The following is a 21,223-nucleotide window of genomic DNA, read 5'->3' as shown; positions in this document are numbered from 1 at the left end:
AATGACTTGACCTGCAGGGTCATGAGGGGTGGTGCAGTGGGGGCAACGAGAGAGGTACACAAAGACTGAAAAAGGTCAGAGGTCAAAGATCTGTAAGATTTTAGGTGTCTGTACTTTATCCACTGTCCTGGAACTCTAAGCAATTGGAAGTGCGATAGGCATTTCACAGTGATTGAGTTGCATTCTAGGAGTGTGGTGTATCCAGTTGGCAGTTCTCTCTGCTAACCCTTGGGGGGGGGGGGGGGGGGGGAGGCCATAAATCTCATTACCATATATTACCTCTTGGCCCTAGCTCCTGACTGGACTGGAGCACATCTCTGCTAATGTATTCTGTTGGATTTTCCATCACCGTAGCACTGTTTTTTCCTCTTATTTATCCCTGGCTTATTCAGCATCCCTCCTACACGTATTAAAAGCAGTGGTGCCAAATTATTTTGATTAATTACAACTTTCATTTATTTTCCGTAAGTCTTCTTACTTTTACAATTTACTGCGGTTGGCAACTTGTTTTAACTGTGGGGAATGCTACTTAACCCAAATTATTTTTTCAGTTTCTCTCTCAAATCCACCTCTTCTTACTCCCAACACTCTGCTATGACCTTCATCTCCCACCACCCTGCTACTTCATTCATCTCCCATCACCCTGCTACTTCATTCATCTCCCACCACCCTGCTACTTCATTCATCTCCCACCACCTTGATACATTAATCTCCCACCACCCTGCTACTTCATTCACCTCCCACCACCCTGCTACAACATTCACCTCCCACCACCCTGCTACAACATTCATCTCTCACCGCCCTGCTACTAAATTAATCTCCCAGCCTATATTTTCTTCTTGTTTCCCACGTATTGTGTTGCACATTCATTATTATTTTAAAACATATATATCTACTCTCCTGGCTTCATCTGTTCCACCTCCCATCTTCTCTCACCTTTGAAAAAAATCATCTGTTCCAACATCTCTTCCCTTACCATTTGTCATGTCGTGTGTGTAGGTGGCAGGGAAGTCAGGCGAAGGAGAATCAAATTTGGTATAAATGGAGTAGTTTAATAACGTAAAACAAAAACTCCAAAACCAAAGTAGAGCTGGGTTGAACAGCTCTTTTTATATGTAATCCATAGGTTATGGGTACAAGAACCCGTCGCGCACCAATCTATAATCACGAGCATAACAACAAACAATCTCTGACAAGGACATGAGGGGAAACAGAGGGTTAAATACACAACATGTAATGAATGGGATTGGAACCAGGTGTGTAGGAAGACAAGACAAAACCAATGGAAAATGAAAAATGGATCAATGATGGCTAGAAGACCAGTGACGTCGACCGCTGAGCACTGCCCGAATAAAGAGATGCATCGAATTCGGCAGAAGTCGTGACACCATTACCTTACTTCTCCTTCTTCTTATTCCTCCTCTATTCTCTCATCTCCTTCTCTCACCTTGCTCCTCTCCTATCTTCCTCTTACCCTTCCATCCTCCATCTCCCTATCTTCTTTCTCTTTCCCACCGCTCTCACAGCTCCCTCCTCTCTCCTGAGTCAGTTTCTTTCCTACCATCATCTCTTCTCTCCCAAGTCAGTTACTTTCCTCCCACCGTCTATTCTCTCCTCTCTCCCGAATCAGTTGCTTACCTCCCACCATCTCCTCTCTCCTGAGTCAGTTTCTTTCCTCCCACCGTCTTCTCTCTCCTGTGTCCGTTGCTTTCCTCCCACCAACTCCTCTCTCCTGAGTCCGTTGCTTTTCTCCCGCTGTCTTCTCTCTCCTGAGCGTTGCTTTCCTCCCACCATCTCTTCTCTCCCGAATCAGTTGCTTACCTCCCACCATCTATTCTCTCCTCTCTCCCGAATCAGTTGCTTACCTCCCACCATCTCTTCTCTCCTGAATCAGTTGCTTTCCTCCCACCATCTCTCCTCTCTTCCGAGTCAGTTGCTTACCTCCCACCATCTCTTCTCTCCTCTCTCCGGAGTCCGTTGCTTTCCTCTCTCCTGAGTCAGTTGCTTTCCTCCCTCCATCTCTTCTCTTCTGAATCCGTTGCTTTCTTCCCACAAATGCTCCTCTCTCCTGTGTCTGTTGCTTTCCTCCCACCATCTCTTCTCTCCTGAGTCAGTTGCTTTCCTCCCACCATCTCTTCTCTCCTCTCTTCTGAGTCAGTTGCTTACCTCTCTCCCGAGTCAGTTGCTTACCTCCCACCATCTATTCTCTCCTCTCTCCTGAGTCAGTTGCTTTCCTCCCACCATCTCTTCTATCCTCTCTCCTGAGTCAGTTGCTTTCCTCCCACCATCTCTTCTCTCCTCTCTTCTGAGTCAGTTGCTTACCTCTCTCCCGAGTCAGTTGCTTACCTCCCACCATCTATTCTCTCCTCTCTCCTGAGTCAGTTGCTTTCCTCCCACCATCTCTTCTATCCTCTCTCCTGAGTCAGTTGCTTTCCTCCCACCATCTCTTCTATCCTCTCTCCTGAGTCAGTTGCTTTCCTCCCACCATCTCTTCTATCCTCTCTCCTGAGTCAGTTGCTTTCCTCCCACCATCTCTTCTATCCTCTCTCCTGAGTCAGTTGCTTTCCTCCCACCATCTCTTCTATCCTCTCTCCTGAGTCAGTTGCTTTCCTCCCACCATCTCTTCTATCCTCTCTCCTGAGTCAGTTGCTTTCCTCCCACCATCTCTTCTATCCTCTCTCCTGAGTCCGTTGCTTTCCTCCCACCATCTCTTCTCTCCTCTCTCCTGAGTCTGTTACTTTCCTCCCACCATCTTCTCTCTCCTGAGTCCGTTGCTTTCCTCCCACCTTCTCTCCACTCTCCTGAGTCCGTTGCTTTCCTCCCACCATCTCCTCTCTCCTGAATCCGTTGCTTTCCTCCCACCATCTCTCCTCTCTCCTGAATCCGTTGCTTTCCTCCCACCATCTCTCCTCTCTCCTGAGTCTGTTGCTTTCCTCCCACCATCTCTTCTCTCCTCTCTCCTGAGTCCGTTGTTTTCCTCCCACCATCTCTTCTCTCCTCTCTCCTGAGTCAGTTGTTTCCTCCCACCATCTCTTCTCCCCTCTCTCCTGAGTCCGTTGCTTTCCTCCCACCATCTCCTCTCCTGAGTCCGTTGCTTTCCTCCCACCATCTCCTCTCTCCTGAATCCGTTGCTTTCCTCCCACCATCTCTTCTCTCCTCTCTCCTGAGTCAGTTGCTTTCCTCCCACCATCTCTTCTCTCCCCTCTCCTGTATCAATAAAGTATTCTTCTTCTCCATAGGCCCACCTGCGCTCGATGGACGTGAAGATCCTGCAGCAGCTGCTGGCGGTGCACGAGGGGATCGAGGCATGTAAGTGGCTCCTGGAGGAGCGCGGCACCCTGACCAGCCGTTGCAGCAGTCTGACCAGCAGCCAGTACAGCCTGGGAGAGGGCCCTGGAGGAGACACCTGGAGGGGCAGCTGGAGCAGCCTGCAGGACCCCCTGAACGACAAGCTGGATAACATCTCTATAGGCAGTTATCTGGACACCCTTGCTGATGACATGGACGAGTACGGCCCTTCTAGTTCTGAGTCTGTGCTGTGTTCTACTCCACTTGGGACTGTGACGCCCACTCGGACAGGGGCAGAGACAGGGGCTGGGGCAGTGCCTGGGGCAGGGGCTGGGGCAGGGGCAGGGGCTGGGAGAGGTGCTGGAGCTGGAGAAGGGTCAGTGGCTATGGCAGGGGTTGGGGCTGGAGCTGGGGTAGGACAAGGCACAGGGGGCAAGGTAGTTGTTGATCCTGGCTCTCCCCAAGTCAAGCCAGATATCCCCAATAAGGAGTCTTCCATTTGGACTAAGGCCACAGATGCAGTGAAAAGAACCACCATCACCAAGGATACCAAGGACCCCAGCCAAACCCAGCAGCCCAGTAAGAGCAACGGCGCCCTGGAGAAAGCAGTCAGGCAAGCACGAGGACCTACTGATTCAGCCCGGGTCTGCCTGGCTGAAAAGCTGGGGAAAAGCCAGAGCCCAAAACTCAAACCCTATAAGAATGGCAAGATAGACGTAGATGCCTGCAAGATAAACAGCAAGATGCACCTGGGGTATGATGCCCACTGGCGATGGGTGCAGTCGCAGGACGATGTGACATTTCTATGAGGTGGATGTATTACACCACTTCCCTCTAAAAAATGCTGGGTTAAAATCAACCTAATTTGGGTTATTTGGTAACGAAGTGTTGGGTAAATGTTGGACAGGACACACGCTGGGTTATTTTGACCCAGCCAATTAGGTTGTGTGAATAACCTAGCATGTTGGGTTGTTGTGATTCCCCAAACATGGGTTAATTTAACCATCAATTAGGTTATATTCATTTTCATGCTGGGTTGAACAGCTCTTTTTATATGTAATCCATAGGTTATTTTCAGGAGACGTGGCTTATTAGGTGTGTGGGTTTCAGATAGTTATTTTTTCGCCACCAGTGAAAATAAATGTAATTCTTGTTCATAATCTTAAATACACAGCTAATTTCAATTTTCATTAAATAAAATACACATTACATATTCCATTGTATTATTAATAACATCATTTTGTACGTATTGTTACATAGTGGTAAGTATACCAACACTGGGTTTTGCATAGGCTTTTAAGGAACTCTTAGACTTTTGTAAGCTTCATTAAATCTACTAAAGTGTCAGTGTACAACCTTAACCTTCTGATATCAGAACAGATAAACCGGAATGATGTTTACTCTCACGGGTGGCCAAAAATAACTATATGAAACCACGGCGCTACCTACTGTAGTCGCGATTCCAGTCTTCTGACCTGACCGCTGGGTCTCAATAACCCAGCATCAATAACCCAGCAACAACAACAACTCAACCTTGCTCTTTTTAAAGAAAACAATCCAACTAAGTGACCCAATGCCTGCAACCTAGTAGTTGGGTCAACCAAACAACCCAGCATTTTTTTTGTGTAAAAACACTTTTCCCCCTCCCATGTAATGACCCTACCGGTCAAATATTAAGAGAGAGGTTGATTGCACATATTATACAAATGTCTACCATTTCCATGGTGCAAGATATCAGGTGTGTAGGAGAACACAACATCATTACATTATGTTCTATTCACTCTAAATGTGACTGCACTAACTTTCTAGAACATTGATGTCAGTATTATATTGGAGATGAAGCACAGTGTTGATATTTTTCTGAATCAAGTTTGTTTTTGACATGTTTATCCTCCTTTCCTCTATGCATTGTAACATACAATACCAGAGAAAATTAACAATTTTCCAACAGAAAAAAATATATTTGTTACAATCACTCGCATCTATAGAACCTAGTTTGCCCTCACAACCCCATGTTAAAATGATTGTAACACACTCTATAGATAGCGGAATCGTTCTCATACATACTGTAGGTGTGTGTACCATCATAGTATGCTAAGAGCATATAGAATGTTCCTACTGTTTGCACACTTGTGCTATTGTCGATGTCCTACTACCTACAGTACTTAACCAGTCAATGCAATTTGTATAATCAGTGAATCGCAATACAATTAATCTGTGCATCGGGTACTTCTGTGGGTGGTTGTTGTAGAAAAATGTCTCTATGGCTGAGTGTTATTATTGTCTCTTTTTTAACTATACACTATTTTTGTTTCATTTGGACATCAGTTGTTGTGATTGGTGTCATCCTAAACTATTATGCCTGTACCTCCAGTCCCAAGATGACTGCACTGTTGTTCTGATAATCCTGATCGTTTAAATGACTGATTCAGTCCTCTGCTGTACGTGTCTTAATGAGTCCAACCGTCTCTGATCTTTCACTCAGTGTTGAGTGGTGTGAACTTGTTAGTTATTTGGGTGGGTGAAAATTGCATGTCATGTGCTGACTGCTTTTTAAAAGCAATATTCCCTCTGAGCCTTTGTATTCAGTTATAAACAACCCACTCTCACACAGAATCGTCACCACTGAAAACTAATAATGCCTGGACACTCCAAAGCAGGGGTTTCCAGGACGACAGAGAGGGTGAGAGAGAGGGAGAGAGTGCACGTATGTAAGTACATGTGTGTGTGAGTGCACGTGTGTTTGCGACTGGCTTGCTGTGCACAGGTACTTTATCAGATACTAACGAGTCCCAAGGGGCTCTTCTTCACTATAACCTCCACCATTACTCATATTAACTCTGGGAGAACAATGCACTGCATGCCATTATATAAGGCATATGTATTGCGAATGTTATCAGATGTGATATGCATAGCATTCATTACATTACCCAGAGCAACTTACAGGAGCGATTAGGGTTGAGTGCCTTGCTTAAGGGAACATCAACAGATTTTCCACCTAGTTGGCTCTTAACCACTAGGGTACCTGCCGCCGCATTCAACCACGTTAGTGTAACAAATCAGATGATGATGGACTGTTTTCAATTGAATTACGTTAGGATTTCCCTTAGTGATGTTTTGGATGATGTATACTCAACGCCTTACGACCTTGTTACAAGCTGACAGTCTTAGTTCTATTGTTTTAGGGTGTCTGTCTCTGTGTGATGTCTTTGCCTGCATGTCTTCAGTTCTGTACCACTCAGCACTCCTATCAGAGCAGCATTTTTAATATGTTTCAGATGAGTTCTCACTTCCAGACCTCAGCTACATTACAACCCTCCACGCACCCCTCCCTGTCTCCGCACACCCACTCCTCCTCAACTTTCAAACTGCACTGTGGCTTTTTTCTTTCTTCTCCACCTCCTTTTGTCATCCTGTTTTCCACCAGCACAATGACTTGCTGGAAACATACATTCAGTGCCAACGTGTACGTTTAGTGCACGTCTACTCACGGGCCATGGTACAATAAGGATGGCAATGGGGAAACAATGACCATAACCCAGTTCCTGGGGATGGAGAGGGGGATCTGTGCCAGAACTGGTGTCCAGCTCTATGCTTTGCCCACTTACAGTCCCAACCACACTGCATCACTTAAATATTTCCCTATCCCCTTTCTCTCTCTCTCTCTCTCTCTCTCTCTCTCTCTCTCTCTCCTCTCTCTCCTTCTCTCTCTCTCTCTCTCTCTCTATTCAATTGAATTTAAGGGCTTTATTGGCATGGGACACATATGTTAACATTGCCAAAGCAAGTGAAGTTGATAATCAACAAAAATGAAATAAACATGTACAGTAAACATTACGCTCACAAAAGTTTCAAAATAATAAAGACATGGCCTCCCGAGTGGCGCAGTGGTCTAAGACACTGCATCACAGTTGCTAGCTGTGACACTAGAGATCCTGGTTTGAGTCCAGACTCTGTCGCAGCCGGCGACTGGGAGACCCATGGGGGGGCTCACAATTGGCCCAGCGTCGTCCGGGTTAGGGGAGGGTTTGGCCGGCAGGGATGTCCTTGTCCCATCGCGCTCTAGCGACTCCTGTGGCGGGCTGGGCGCATGCACGCTGACACGGTCGCCAGGTGTACGGTGTTTCCTCCGACACGTTGGTGTGAGTGGCTTCCGGGTTAAGCGGGCATTGTGTCAAGAAGCATTGGTTGGGTTATGTTTTGGAGGATGCACGGCTCTCGACCTTTGTCTCTCTCTCTCTCTCTCTCTCTCTCTCTCTCTCTCTCTCTCTCTCTCTCTCTCTCTCTCTCTCTCTCTCTCTCTCTCTCTCTCTCTCGAGTCCATACGGGAGTTGCAGCGATGAGACAAGACTGTAACTACCAATTGGATACCACAAAATTGGGGACAAAAAGGGGTAAAAGTTAAAAAAATATATAAAAAATAATAAAAGAATAATGACATTACAAATATAATATTATAAGCAAATGGTTCAAGTAACAAAGGGAAAATAAATAAACATAAATATGGGTTGTATTTACAATGGTGTTTGTTCTTCACTAGTTGCCCTTGTGGCAACAGGTTACAAATCTTGCTGCTGTGATGGCACACTGTGGTATTTCACCCATCTGTGTAATCTGAGGGAAATATGTGTCTCTAATATGGTCAAAGATTTGGCAGGAGGTTAGCAAGTGCAGCTCAGTTTCCACCTCATTTTGTGGGCAGTGTGCACATAGCCTGTCTTCTCTTGAGAACCAGGTCTGCCTTCTGCGGCCTTTCTCAATAGCAAGGCTATGCTCACTGAGTCTGTACATAGTCAAAGCTTTCCTTAAGTTTGGGTCAGTCATAGTGGTCAGGGATTCTGCCACTGTGTACTCTCTGTTTTGAGCCAAATAGCATTCTAGATTGCTCTGTTTTTTTGTAAATTCTTTCCAATGAGTCAAGTAAATTATCTTTTTGTTTTCTCATGATTTGGTTGGGTCTAATTGTGTTGCTGTCATGGGGCTCTGTGAGGTCTGTTTGTGTTTGTGACCAGAGCCCCAGGACCGACCAACCTCTCTCTCTCTCTCTCTCTCTCTCTCTCTCTCTCTCTCTCTCTCTCTCTCTCCTCTCTCTCTCTCTCTCTCTCCTCTCTCTCTCTCTCTCTCTCTCTCTCTCTCTCTCTCTCTCTCTCTCTCTATGGTAAAAATAGAATGTGCATGCCAGTAGATAAAGTAGAAGACCGTCCGTAGTTAGATGTTGGGTGTTCCGTGATGTAGCCTTTAGTATTCTAAAGCTCTTCTGTTAAGACTCCTAATGCTTTCATTTAACAGATGGGTTGGCTGGTAGTAAGTCATGGCATGCCAGTGTTTCCCTCCTACTTTGTGGTTTTCATCGAATTAGCCAGCCCAAACAGAGGAGACATTCTTATTGGAGGAGACCATGATCATCAAACATGTCAGATCATACATATATACTTTATATTTTCCTAATGGTTTAACTCGCATTACAGACTGAGCTATACATTTCGTGATGTATTTTAGAGAAGACAAGATCCACTGTAATAATCTATTTGTAGGCCTGTAAGAATCTGGAATGAGAAAAAGAGTTCTCAAGAGGTATCAATAGAACACACAAATATTGGTTTGTCATAATATAAACTTGGTCACTGTCATAATATGAACTTGGTCACTGTCATATGAGCTTGGTCACTGTCATATGAGCTTGGTCACTGTCATATGAGCTTGGTCACTGTAATAATATAAACTTGGTCACTGTCATAATATGAACTTGGTCACTGTCATAATATGAGCTTGGTCACTGTCATAATATGAGCTTGGTCACTGTCATAATATGAACTTGGTCACTGTCATAATATAAACTTGGCCAATTTCATAATATGAACTTGGTCAATTTCATAATATGAACTTGGTCACTGTCATAATATGAACTTGGTCACTGTCATAATATGAACTTGGTCACTGTCATATCAGCTTGGTCACTGTCATAATATGAACTTGGTCACTGTCATAATATGAGCTTGGTCACTGTCATAATATGAACTTGGTAACTGTCATAATATGAACTTGGTCACTGTCATAATATGAACTTGGTCACTGTCACAATATGAACTTGGTCACTGTCATAATATGAACTTGGTCACTGTCATATGAGCTTGGTCACTGTCATATGAGCTTGGTCACTGTAATAATATAAACTTGGTCACTGTCATAATAGGAACTTGGTCACTGTCATAATATGAGCTTGGTCACTGTCATAATATGAGCTTGGTCACTGTCATAATATGAACTTGGTCACTGTCATAATATGAACTTGGTCACTGTCATAATATAAACTTGGTCAATTTCATAATATGAACTTGGTCAATTTCATAATATGAACTTGGTCACTGTCATAATATGAACTTGGTCACTGTCATATCATCTTGGTCACTGTCATAATATGAACTTGGTCACTGTCATAATATGAGCTTGGTCACTGTCATAATATAAACTTGGTCACTGTCATAATATGAGCTTGGTCACTGTCATAATATAAACTTGGTCACTGTCATAATATGAGCTTGGTCACTGTCATAATATAAACTTGGTCACTGTCATAATATAAACTTGGTCACTGTCATATAATGAACTTGGTCACTGATGGTAAACTATAACTGAAGTGTGTTTGTATTTCATTATCAGATACCCACTATATGATGTTTGCTTATCAGACGTCCAGTGTGATGTTTGTTTTGAATACAGGTGCCAAACACTCATCATCTGATTTGAACCGCAGACAAACAGAGCATGATTTTACGGAGTAATGGATATCCACTCAGTAGCCATGGCAATGATCCAAACCAGGTTTTACATATTGACATTAGAATGTCAGTGGCTGTAAAGACTGTGCATATTGACTTTGTACTACTAAACAAGGCAATGCTGTCATTCCCAAATGCACAATATATTACAGAAGTAGTCCCTATCCCACCTAGGGAAAGTGTAGAACAGTAATGTACAGTTAGTTCTTGAATTACCAGACCTAATGTATGTCATAAGGGAATCTTTCAAACAGTAGCCTTGCAGCATCAGGCTGCATATTTTCTCCATTCTGGATTAGAAAGCCAGTCACACGCTGTATAGCAAGCTGAGACACACTAAAGAGGCTTTTGGCACCTCATTGCTAGCCAATGCTGGGGCCCCTATTGTAGTGGCTTGAGGAAAGTTAGCTTATTATGTTTCCATGGATTTGAGGGCCGGAATTGGGGGGGGGGGCGGTGTGGAGGCAGGGAGCTGAAAGAAGCTTCCGCTTCCAATATTTCCTGCTGTTCTCTTCCCAGAATGCATTACCCTCAGCATTGACATGGGTTTCTAAGCACATGACAGGGTCCTCAAAGAAAGCATCCGTTAAGAACAGTTTTTTTTTTCTTCTCTTTCTCTCTTGCTTTTGTTGCCAGTCCGCTATGTGTGTTGTGTTCATATCTTGAACACAGAGAATTGGAAGTGAAATAAGGCCACTGTGATCAAATTATAGTGTATTGCATTTACTCAAAAAGTGAAAACGGACATTTACAGGAAGAAGCTATTTATTTTGTGTGTATATTATTGAGATATATATCTAATGATTGACATGTGCATTGATGTTGAGAATTATATGCAGTATGCAAATGTGTAGCTTACGGAAGTGATGAATTAAATATATTTTCAATGTTACACTAACGTCTTTGTAATCTCTAACACAAAGCTGAAATAAAAGTCACAGAATGTTATGTCTGAAAAGAACTGAAACCCAGAAGTATCAGCGGTTTCACCTCCCTGTTCCCTAAAGAGCTGTCTTTGGCCATATTTCAAATATTTCTCTACAAAGAAAGAAAACAATGCACTCAGGAGAGATAGAGATCCTCCCCAGCCTGTCTTCATTAGCAGTTGTGTTATTCTCTTGTAACCCACAAGGAGCCATCGTTCCACCTTGAGATGTGTCCTTATTTCATTTATTGTGGCATTGGGTTTAGTGCTAACTGCCCGTTATCCTTGATGTACTGTTATTGTATAGGCCTAGCTGTGTTTCTCTATCACCACTATTCCAATGGGCTTCTCTTTCAGAGAGCCTGGTGTACATTTTCTAATCAATACCCTCCAACCAGCCCTGTCCTCCCTCCTCGCTACTTCCCAGCAAACCCATTAGCACTTCACATCATATGACAACCATTTATCAACCCTCTTTTCAGACTGCTGAAACTGCTCTGTGCCGTAGCCTTCAGGTCCATTGGCTCTACTCTAGTTATAATCATACAATTAGATACTTTTGTGATCCATAGTATGACCATCTTAAAACAATCCCTCCCCTGTTAGACTTTTAGAGGTTCAAGAGAGAAATTGAACCACATTGTAGAAAAACAAAGCCTATGTCACTGACTGGCCATTTGGCTGCCTGATGATAGCTGGTTCTGGTGTCAGTTTCAGGGCCATTGATTTTTACTATTTGGAGACAGATCGGTTATGTCTGAATCTGATAATGTGTGGTATAACAAATGCACAGACTAAACATGTATGGATTGTGTTGACGTCTGCGTGTTAGCAGACTCTAACCACAGTGGTGGGTAGTGGACACAGATTCTTGTGAGGCTGTAAAAGAACAAAGGAACAGTGGGGAGGACAGCTTACTACAGCACAGGGCTCGACAACATCAGGACAGGGTGGGAGTTCCACCACAGAGGCTGCACAGCAGGAGGTAGGTGGAGATCCAACAATCATATAAAATGTTGTTTAACACAGATCAACAACAGATGAGCCTTCTGGTCTCTGTAAAAACAGCTTATCGTCATACTATATGGAGAGCAAGACAATGGACCAGCCGAAACCCTCAGTTTGTCCATGGTGCTCTACTGCCATAGTTTGTACAATGGACAAGCACACAGCTTAATAATAGCATTTTGTAAGACACAACATGCACTGTATTCACTGACACACCACAATGTTTTTGTTTCATCACATCCTGAGGAGATGGTTCTCTTGGATGTGTGTGTCTCGTTTGGTTTGGTTTATGGTTATAATGGTCCACACAGGGCAGACCACAATCCACACTGGACCACACATCTCCTGGAATCTCTGTTCATGTCAGGACAATACCAGCCCCAAACTGTTTCATATTACCTTGAACCTGAGGACAGTAACACCACAAGCCACCTCTTACAGCACTGCCTTGGGGAGACAGGACCATAAACCAGGGTAGTGGAAAATAGGTTGATGGTTACATACAGAGCTTTGTTTTGGACGTACTGTGTGTCCTAAACCCGTGTGGCCTGCCTCCCAGTCTCTCACACACATATTCTGCTCTCAAACCAGTGACATAAAAAAACTCAGCTCTATCTGGAGTCTGGCATACGTGTTGTTTAGCTCTGCCTTTAAATTAAGCAGTGTCACTCTAAGAGCCACATTCTTGTAGTATTTTCATATTTATATTTCTCCTGGTTTGTCTGCAGTGAGTACTCTCGCTCCACATTCTGGAATGCAGCTATAGTTATCATATTATTGGGTAAGCAGTGTGGTGTGTATGTGTGTGTGTGTGTTACTCTGGGGGAAGCCTCTCTATGGGATTCGGGGGGGAAGTAAACCAAGGGGCCGAAATAGGCCACAGTGTTCCCACAAAGTGATGCAATCAGACGTGGGTAGAGGTTAGAGGCGAAACCCAAGGGGGAGTTGTTGTTCAATCTACAATGGCTACCCAACCCCATAATATGGTTTCCGAACAAGCTCATCTGTTTTATGTTATAGTGTACTGTGTGCACGTGTCTGTGTGTCTGTGTGTCTGTGGGAATTAATTCCGTCTCTCCCATAGTATCACATATGAGAGTGAACACGGGCCTCCAAAATTATACACATGACTCATCCCATGTGGGTGAGTAATGTGTGCAAAGCTGTCATCAAGGCAAAAGGTGGCTATTTGAAGAATCTCAAATATAAAATATATTTTGATTTGTTTAAAACTATTTTGGTTACTACATGATTCCATATGTGTTATTTCATATATTTGATGTCTTCACTATTATTCTACAATGTAGAAAATAATAAACATTTTAGAAAAACTTTTGACTCAGTATGTGTTCTAAAACTTTTGACCAGTAGTGTACATTTTAAAGTGAACAATCTGAGTCTCAGCATCATTCTGTATTCGTGGAATTTCATTTCATGTGAAGTCTGTCAAACTGACCCCCAAAATCCATTGTCCACTGTCATCCACTGAGAAGGAAGTTATGACTTCAAGCATCCACTACCACTCGATACTTTCATAAATAGCCATTATTTAATGCTTAGTGTGTACCTGTCCTTGTCCTGTTTGTTATAGAGTTGTCAGTTGGATTTGGAATCCATAGTTTAAAAAAGTACAATTCCACTCACAAAACAAAAGAAATCTGCCTCTAGGGGCTAGGGGGCAGTATTTTCACAGCCGGATGAAAAACGTACCCAATTTAAACAGGTTACTACTCTGGCTCAGAAAATAGAATATGCATATTATTAGTAGATTTGGATAGAAAACACTCTGAATTTTCTAAAACTGTTTGAATGGTGTCTCTAAGTATAACAGAACTCATATGGCAGGCAAAAACCCGAGAAAAAATACAAGCAGGAAATGAAAATCTTGTGGCTGTACTATTTTCAAGTCATTGCCAATAAAACACACAGTGACAAAGGATTCATTTTGCACTTCCTATGGCTTCCACTAGATGTCAACAGTCTTTATAAAGTTGTTTGAAGCGTCTATGATGAACAGAGACCGGATGAGAAGGAAGGGAAGTTGATGTCCCTGGGATGTCGTCACTTCATTATTGCGCGTTCATGCACGTTCATGTGAGATGAGACCTTGTATTTTAAACGTTTTTCAAGACACAGGAAAGCTCCGGTTGAAATATTACTGATGTTTCACGTTAAAAATGGCCCTAAAGATTGATACTATACAACGTTTGACATGTTTGAACGAACGTAAATAGATTTTTCTTTTGACTTTTCGTCGTGACCTTTCCCTCCCACGCCCTACATTTGGAGTAGCCTACTGAACGCGCTAACAACATGGAACAACATGGAGTTATTTGGACATAAATTATGAACTTCATCGAAAAAAACTACATTTGTTGTGGACCTGGGATTCCTGGAAGTGCCTTCTGATGAAGATTATTAAAGGTAAGGGAATATTTCTAATGTTATTTATGATTTTAGATGATTCCAACATGGCGGCTATCTGTATTGCGTAGTGTATTTTTTTGAGCAGAGTACTCAGATTATTGCAAAGTGTGCTTTCCAAGTAAATTTATTTTGAAATCTGTCAATGTGGTTGCATTCAGGAGATGTTCATCTATAATTCTTTGAATAACAGTTTAATACTTTAACCACGTTTTATAATGAGTATTATTTTGTAAATTCACTGGCAGTTTTGGGGGAGACACATTTTGTCAACGACACGCGCCGATGTAAAATGCTGTTTTTGGATATAAATATGAACTTGATAGGACAAAAAATGCATGTATTGTCTAACATAATGTCCTAGGAGTGTCATCTGATGAAGATTGTCAAAGGTTAGTGCATAATTTTAGCTGGTTTTCTGCTTTTGGTGACGCCTGTCCTTGAATTGAAAATGGCTGTGTGTACTTTTTTGGCTATGTACTCTCCTAACATAATCTAACTTTATGCTTTCGCCGTAAAGCCTCTTTGAAATCGGACAATGTGGTTCGATTAAGGAGATGTTTATCTTTCAAATGGTGTAAAATAGTTGATTGTTTGAGAAATTGAAATAATTAGATTTTTGGTGTTTTGAATTTCCCGCCATGCTAGCAATCCCGTCAGTGGGATTCTATCCCCAAGAGGTTTTAACAAACAACGGCTCCCTTGGCAGAGGTGGCGTAAAATGCTACTTTTATAAAAAACTACAGATTTCAGCACCCAAAGAAAGGCTTGCAGTTACACAGGACAAATAGAGGTACAAGGCACACATTAAAGAATGGACATTTTTATGTACAGACTGATAGTAACTCGATGTAGTTGGAGGTAAACTCCACCGACACTCAACTCCATTGAGATGTATATATCGTGGAGAAGAGTTCTCTCAGCTAGGGTAAGACCTGAAATTCTGCATTCAATTTGGCTCAAAGGTCTCATATCAGTTGTATAGGTTGCATTGAAGTTCTTGGTTCATAATGTGAATCAGTTTTAATTTCATACATCATTGATCACTAACATTGAATATTTAAATGTACCTTCAGCATCTTGACTTTATAGTGTCATACAGGTACAACACATTGAAAAAAGTGCATTCGGACAGTATTCAGACCCCTTGTCATGTTGGTTGAAAGGAGAGGACCAAGGTGCAGCGTGGTGAGCGTACATATTATTTTTATTAGAAAAGACACCGAACAAAACAATAAACACTACCCATCAAACCGTGAAGCTAAAGGCTATGTGCCATAAACAAAGTCAACTTCCCACAACACAAGGACAGAAAAGGGCTACCTAAGTATGGTTCCCAATCAGAGACAACGATAGACAGCTGTCCCTGATTGAGAACCATACCCGGCCAAAAGATAGAAAATAAAGAACATAGAAAAAGGAACATAGAATGCCCACCCTAGTCACACCCTGGCCAACCCAAAATGGAGAATAAAAAACCTCTCTATGGCCAGGGCGTGACAGTACCCCCCCCCCCCCCCCAAAGGTGCGGACTCCGGCCGCAAAACTTGAACCTATAGGGGAGGGTTTGGGTGGGCTTTTCTCCGTGGTGGCGGCTCCGGTGAGGGACGTAGACCCCGCTCCACCTCTGGCACGGCCCACTTAGGTGGCGCCTCTGGAGCGGGGACCCTCGCCGCCGACCCAGGACTGGGCACCGACTCTGGCAGCTCCGGACTGGGCACCCACTCTGGCAGCTCCGGACTGGAGGGCGACTCTGGCAGTTCCGGACTGGAGGGCGACTCTGGCAGCTCCGGACTGGAGGGCGACTCTGGCAGCTCCGGACTGGGAACTGTCGCCGGAAGCTCTGGACGGGGAACTGTCGCCGGAAGCTGGACGGGGGACTGTCGCCGGAAGCTCTGGACGGGGAATGCGCACTGGAGGCCTGATGCGTGGGGCTGGCTTTGGAGGCGCCAGACTAGTAACACGCACCACAGGTCTAGTGCGAGGAGCAGGAACAGGACGTACTGGACTGGGCAGGCACACTGGAGGCCTGATGCATGGGACTAGCTTTGGAGGCGCCAGACTAGTAACATTCACCACAGGGCTAGTGCGAGGAGCAGGAACAGGACTCACCAGGCTGGGGAGACATGCAAGAGGCCTGGCTCTGGGAGCAGGCACAGGACTCCCCAGGCTGGGGAGACCTACTGGAGGCCTGGTCCGTGGAGGAGGCACAGGATAGACCGGGCTGTGGGGGAGCACTGGAGATCTGGTGCGTAGGCTTGACACCACTCTTCCAGGCTCAATGCCCACTTTCGCCCGGCACGGGCGGAGCGCAGGCATAGGACGAACTGAGCCCTCCCAACGCCCCGGAGACACAGTACGCAGAGCCGGCGCAGGATACCCTGGGCCAAAACGTCGCACTGGAGACCAGACGCGCTGAGCTGGCACAATCCGCCCTGGCTGGATGCCCACTCTCGCATGGCACTTGCGGGGGGCTGGCATATAGCGCTCCGGGCTATGAGTGCGTACTGGAGACACCGTGCGCTTCACCGCATAACACAGTGCCTGACCAGTACCACGCTGCTTCTGGTAAGCACGGGGAGTTGGCTCAGGTCTATCGCCTGACTCCGCCAATCTCCCCGTGTGCCCCCCCAAAACATTTTTTGGGGGCTGCCTCTCGGGCTTCCTTGCCAGCCGTGTTCCCGCATAACGTTGGCTCCCCTCTCCTGCTGCCTCCGCTCTCCTGGCTGCCTCCACCTGTTCCCATGGGAGGCGATCCCTTCCAGCCATGATCTCCTACCATGTGTAGGATCCCTTGCCGTCCAGGATATCCTCCCATGTCCAGGAGTCATTTTTACCATGCTGCTTGGTCCGTTGGTGGGAAATTCTGTCACGTTGGTTGAAAGAAGAGGACCAAGGTGCAGCGTGGTGAACGTACATATTGATTTTATTAGAAAAGACGCCGAACAAAACAATAAACACTACCCAACAAACCGTGAAGCTGAAGGCTATGTGCCATAAACAAAGTCAACTTCCCACAACACAAGGAGGGAAAAGGGCCACCTAAGTATGGTTCCCAATCAGAGACAACGATAGACAGCTGTTCCTGATTGAGAACCATACCCGGCCAAAACATAGAAAATAAAGAACATAGAAAAAGGAACATAGAATGCCCACCCTAGTCACACCCTGGCCTACCCAAAATAGAGAATAAAAAACCTCTCTATGGCCAGGGTGTGACACCCCTTGACTTTTCCACATTTTGTTACGTTACAGCCTTATTCTAAATTTGATTAAATAATTTTTTCCCCTCATCAATCTACACAAAATACCCCATAATGACAACGCAGAAACAGGTTTTTCGATTTTTTTGCAAATGTATAAAAAATGTAAAACATCACATTTACATAAGTATTCAGACCCTTTACTCAGTACTTTGTTAAAGCACCTTTGGCAGCAATTACAACCTGGAGTCTCTTCGGTTTGAGACTACAAGCTTGGTACACCTGTATTTGGGGAGTTTCTCCCATTCCTCTCTGCAGATCCTTTAGGTGCCCTTTGGCAAACTCCAAGCGGGCTGTCATGTGCCTTTTACTGTGGAGTGGCTTCTGTCTGGCCACTCTATCATAAAAGCCTGATTGGTGGAGTGCTGCAGAGATAGTTGTCCTTCTTGACGGAAATCCTATCTCCACAGACGAACTCTCGATCTCAGAGTGACCATCAGGTTCTTGGTCACATCCCTGACCAAGGCCCTTCTCCTCAGTTTGCTCAGTTTGGCCAGGCGGCCAGCTCTAGGAAGAGTCTTAGTCGTTTCAAACTTCTTCCATTTAAGAATGAGGGAGGCCATTGTGTTCTTGGGGACCTTCAATGCTGCAGAAATGTTTTGGTACCCTTCCCCAGATCTGTGCCTCGACACAATCCGTTTTAGAATAAGGCTGTAGGTTATATTATGCATACAGTATACATGTGAGGATTGTTCTGCTGTGTTCGTGGGCCTCCAGTCCTCTTGAGTAATTTTAGGCTGAGTAAGTCCTGCCAGTAAATTATTAAACAGGTGAGACACCTCATAAAGAGACAGTCCTGTGAGCCATTGACAGAGGAGACACGCACACACACACACACACACACACACACACACACACACACACACACACACACACACACACACACACACACACACACACACACACACACACACACACACACACACACACACACACACACACACACACAGTCATTGAGATTCAGAGAAATGCTTTCATAGAGTGTTTAAGCTGGCAAATGAGAAATGTGAGAACATGTCAAAGTGAATCTGTGATCTAGTCCCCTAATGGCCTAATTGAGTGGCTGGACTGAATGGACCCTCTTCCGCACCTCTTTCATTCAATTAGCCACAGACAAGCACGCTTTGTGACACACACTAACAAGTCTGACACTGCCCCTCCCACAAATATGTGCTCTCTTTATCATCTGGTCATTTTAAAGGCTCTCTGTTCTTTGCATGTGCATCTCATGTTCGCGACCTACAAACAGGGACTATGGACTACTGGACTAATGTTGTTCTCTTGAGGGGAGCATTGGGCTCTCAGTGTATTTATGTGGTGTTGGGCTCTCAGTGTATTTATTTGGTGTTGGGCTCTGTGTATTTCTGTGGTGTTGGGCTCTCAGTGTGTTTATGTGGTGTTGGGCTCTCGGCGTATTTATTTGCTATTGTCTCTCAGTGTATTTATGTGGTGTTGGGCTCTCACTGTGTTTATGTGGTGTTGGGCTCTCAGCGTATTTATTTGCTATTGTCTCTCAGTGTATTTATGTGGTGTTGGGCTCTCACTGTGTTTATGTGGTGTTGGGCTCTCAGTGTGTTTATGTGGTGTTGGGCTCTCAGCGTATTTATGTGCTATTGGGCTCTCAGTGTATTTATGTGGTGTTGGGCTCTCAGCGTATTTATGTGCTATTGGGCTCTCAGTGTATTTATGTGGTGTTGAGCTCTCAGCGTGTTTATGTGGTGTTGAGCTCTCAGCGTGTTTATGTGGTGTTGAGCTCTCAGTGTGTTTATGTGGTGTTGAGCTCTCAGCGTGTTTATGTGGTGTTGAGCTCTCAGCGTGTTTATGTGGTGTTGAGCTCTCAGCGTGTTTATGTGGTGTTGAGCTCTCAGTGTGTTTATGTGGTGTTGAGCTCTCAGCGTGTTTATGTGGTGTTGAGCTCTCAGTGTGTTTATGTGGTTGAGCTCTCAGCATGTTTATGTAGTGTTGAGCTCTGTGTATTTATGTGGTGTTGGGCTCTCAGTGTATTTATGTGGTGTTGAGCTCTGTGTATTTATGTGGTGTTGAGCTCTCAGTGTATTTATGTGGTGTTGGGCTCTCAGCGTGTTTATGTGGTGTTGGGCTCTCAGCGTATTTATGTGGTGTTGGGCTCTCAGCGTATTTATGTGGTGTGGGTCTCTGTGTATTTATGTGGTGTGGGGCTCTGTGTGTTTATGTGGTGTTGGGCTCTCAGCGTATGTATGTTGTGTTGGGCTCTCAGCGTACTTATGTGGTGTTGGGCTCTGTGTATGTATGTGGTGTTGGGCTCTGTGTATTTATGTGGTGTTGGGCTCTGTGTATGTATGTGGTGTTGGGCTCTGTGTATGTATGTGGTGTTGGGCTCTCAGTGTGTTTATGTGTTGTTGGGCTCTCAGTGTGTTTATGTGGTGTTGGGCTCTCAGTGTATTTATGTGGTGTTGGGCTCTCAGTGTATTTATGTGGTGTTGGGCTCTCAGTGTATTTATGTGGTGTTGGGCTCTCAGTGTGTTTATGTGGTATTGGGGTCTCAGTGTGTTTATGCGGTGTTGGGCTCTCAGTGTATTTATGTGGTGTTGGGCTCTCAGTGTGTTTATGTGGTATTGGGCTCTCAGTGTGTTTATGCAGTGTTGGGCTCTCAGTGTATTTATGTGGTATTGGGCTCTCAGTGTGTTTATGTGGTGTTGGGCTCTCAGTGTATTTATGTGGTGTTGGGCTCTCAGTGTGTTTATGTGGTGTTGGGCTCTCAGCGTGTTTATGTGGTGTTGGGCTCTCAGTGTATTTATGTGGTGTTGGGCTCTCAGTGTGTTTATGTGGTGTTGGGCTCTCAGTGTATGTATGTGGTGTTGGGCTCTCAGCGTGTTTATGTGGTGTTGGGCTCTCAGTGTATGTATGTGGTGTTGGGTTCTCAGTGTATTTATGTGGTGTTGGGCTCTGTGTATTTATATGGTGTTGGGCTCTCAGTGTATTTATGTGGTGTTGGGCTCTCAGTGTATTTATGTGGTGTGGGGCTCTCAGTGTGTTTATGTGGTGTTGGGCTCTCAGTGTGTTTATGCGGTGTTTGGCTCTCAGTGTATTTATGTGGTATTGGGCTTTCAGTGTGTTTATGTGGTGTTGGGCTCTCAGTGTGTTTATGTGGTGTTGGGCTCTCAGTGTGTTTATGTGGTGTTGGGCTCTCAGTGTGTTTATGTGGTGTTGGGCTCTCAGCGTGTTTATGTGGTGTTGGGCTCTCAGCGTGTTTATGTGGTGTTGGGCTCTCAGTGTATTTATGTGGTGTTGGGCTCTCAGTGTGTTTATGTGGTGTTGGGCTCTCAGCGTGTTTATGTGGTGTTGGGCTCTCAGTGTATGTATGTGGTGTTGGGCTCTCAGTGTATTTATGTGGTGTTGGGCTCTGTGTATTTATATGGTGTTGGGCTATCAGCACAGCAGTGTATTGGCAGCATTGACGCTATTGGTCGTCAACACGTCCTGGTGACCTAGTTGTCCAGGACCATGCTGTAGCATCAATGGAGATGGATGGGAGTTCAGTGATTCAGTGATGCCCC

At 44.6% G+C, this 21,223-nt stretch overlaps 1 protein-coding gene across 1 annotated transcript in view; it reads left to right on the top strand.

The window, feature by feature from the left end:
* The window catches only part of LOC106560455 (uncharacterized), a 47,790-nt gene extending 42,068 nt beyond the window's left edge, over positions 1 to 5,722 (top strand). Inside the window, exon 2 of the mRNA XM_014123378.3 lies at positions 3,240 to 5,722. Coding sequence (XP_013978853.1) covers positions 3,240 to 4,097 — 858 coding nt within the window. The 3' untranslated portion in view covers positions 4,098 to 5,722. The remainder of the gene's footprint in view (positions 1 to 3,239) is intronic.
* Positions 5,723 to 21,223: the final 15,501 nt, after the last annotated feature.

Source organism: Salmo salar, chromosome 10 (assembly GCF_965601325.2).
Source record: "Salmo salar chromosome 10, fSalSal1, whole genome shotgun sequence".
Lineage (NCBI taxonomy): Eukaryota > Metazoa > Chordata > Actinopteri > Salmoniformes > Salmonidae > Salmo > Salmo salar.
Note: the sequence above shows the minus strand (reverse complement) of the source record. Positions and strands in the feature narration are given on the sequence as shown.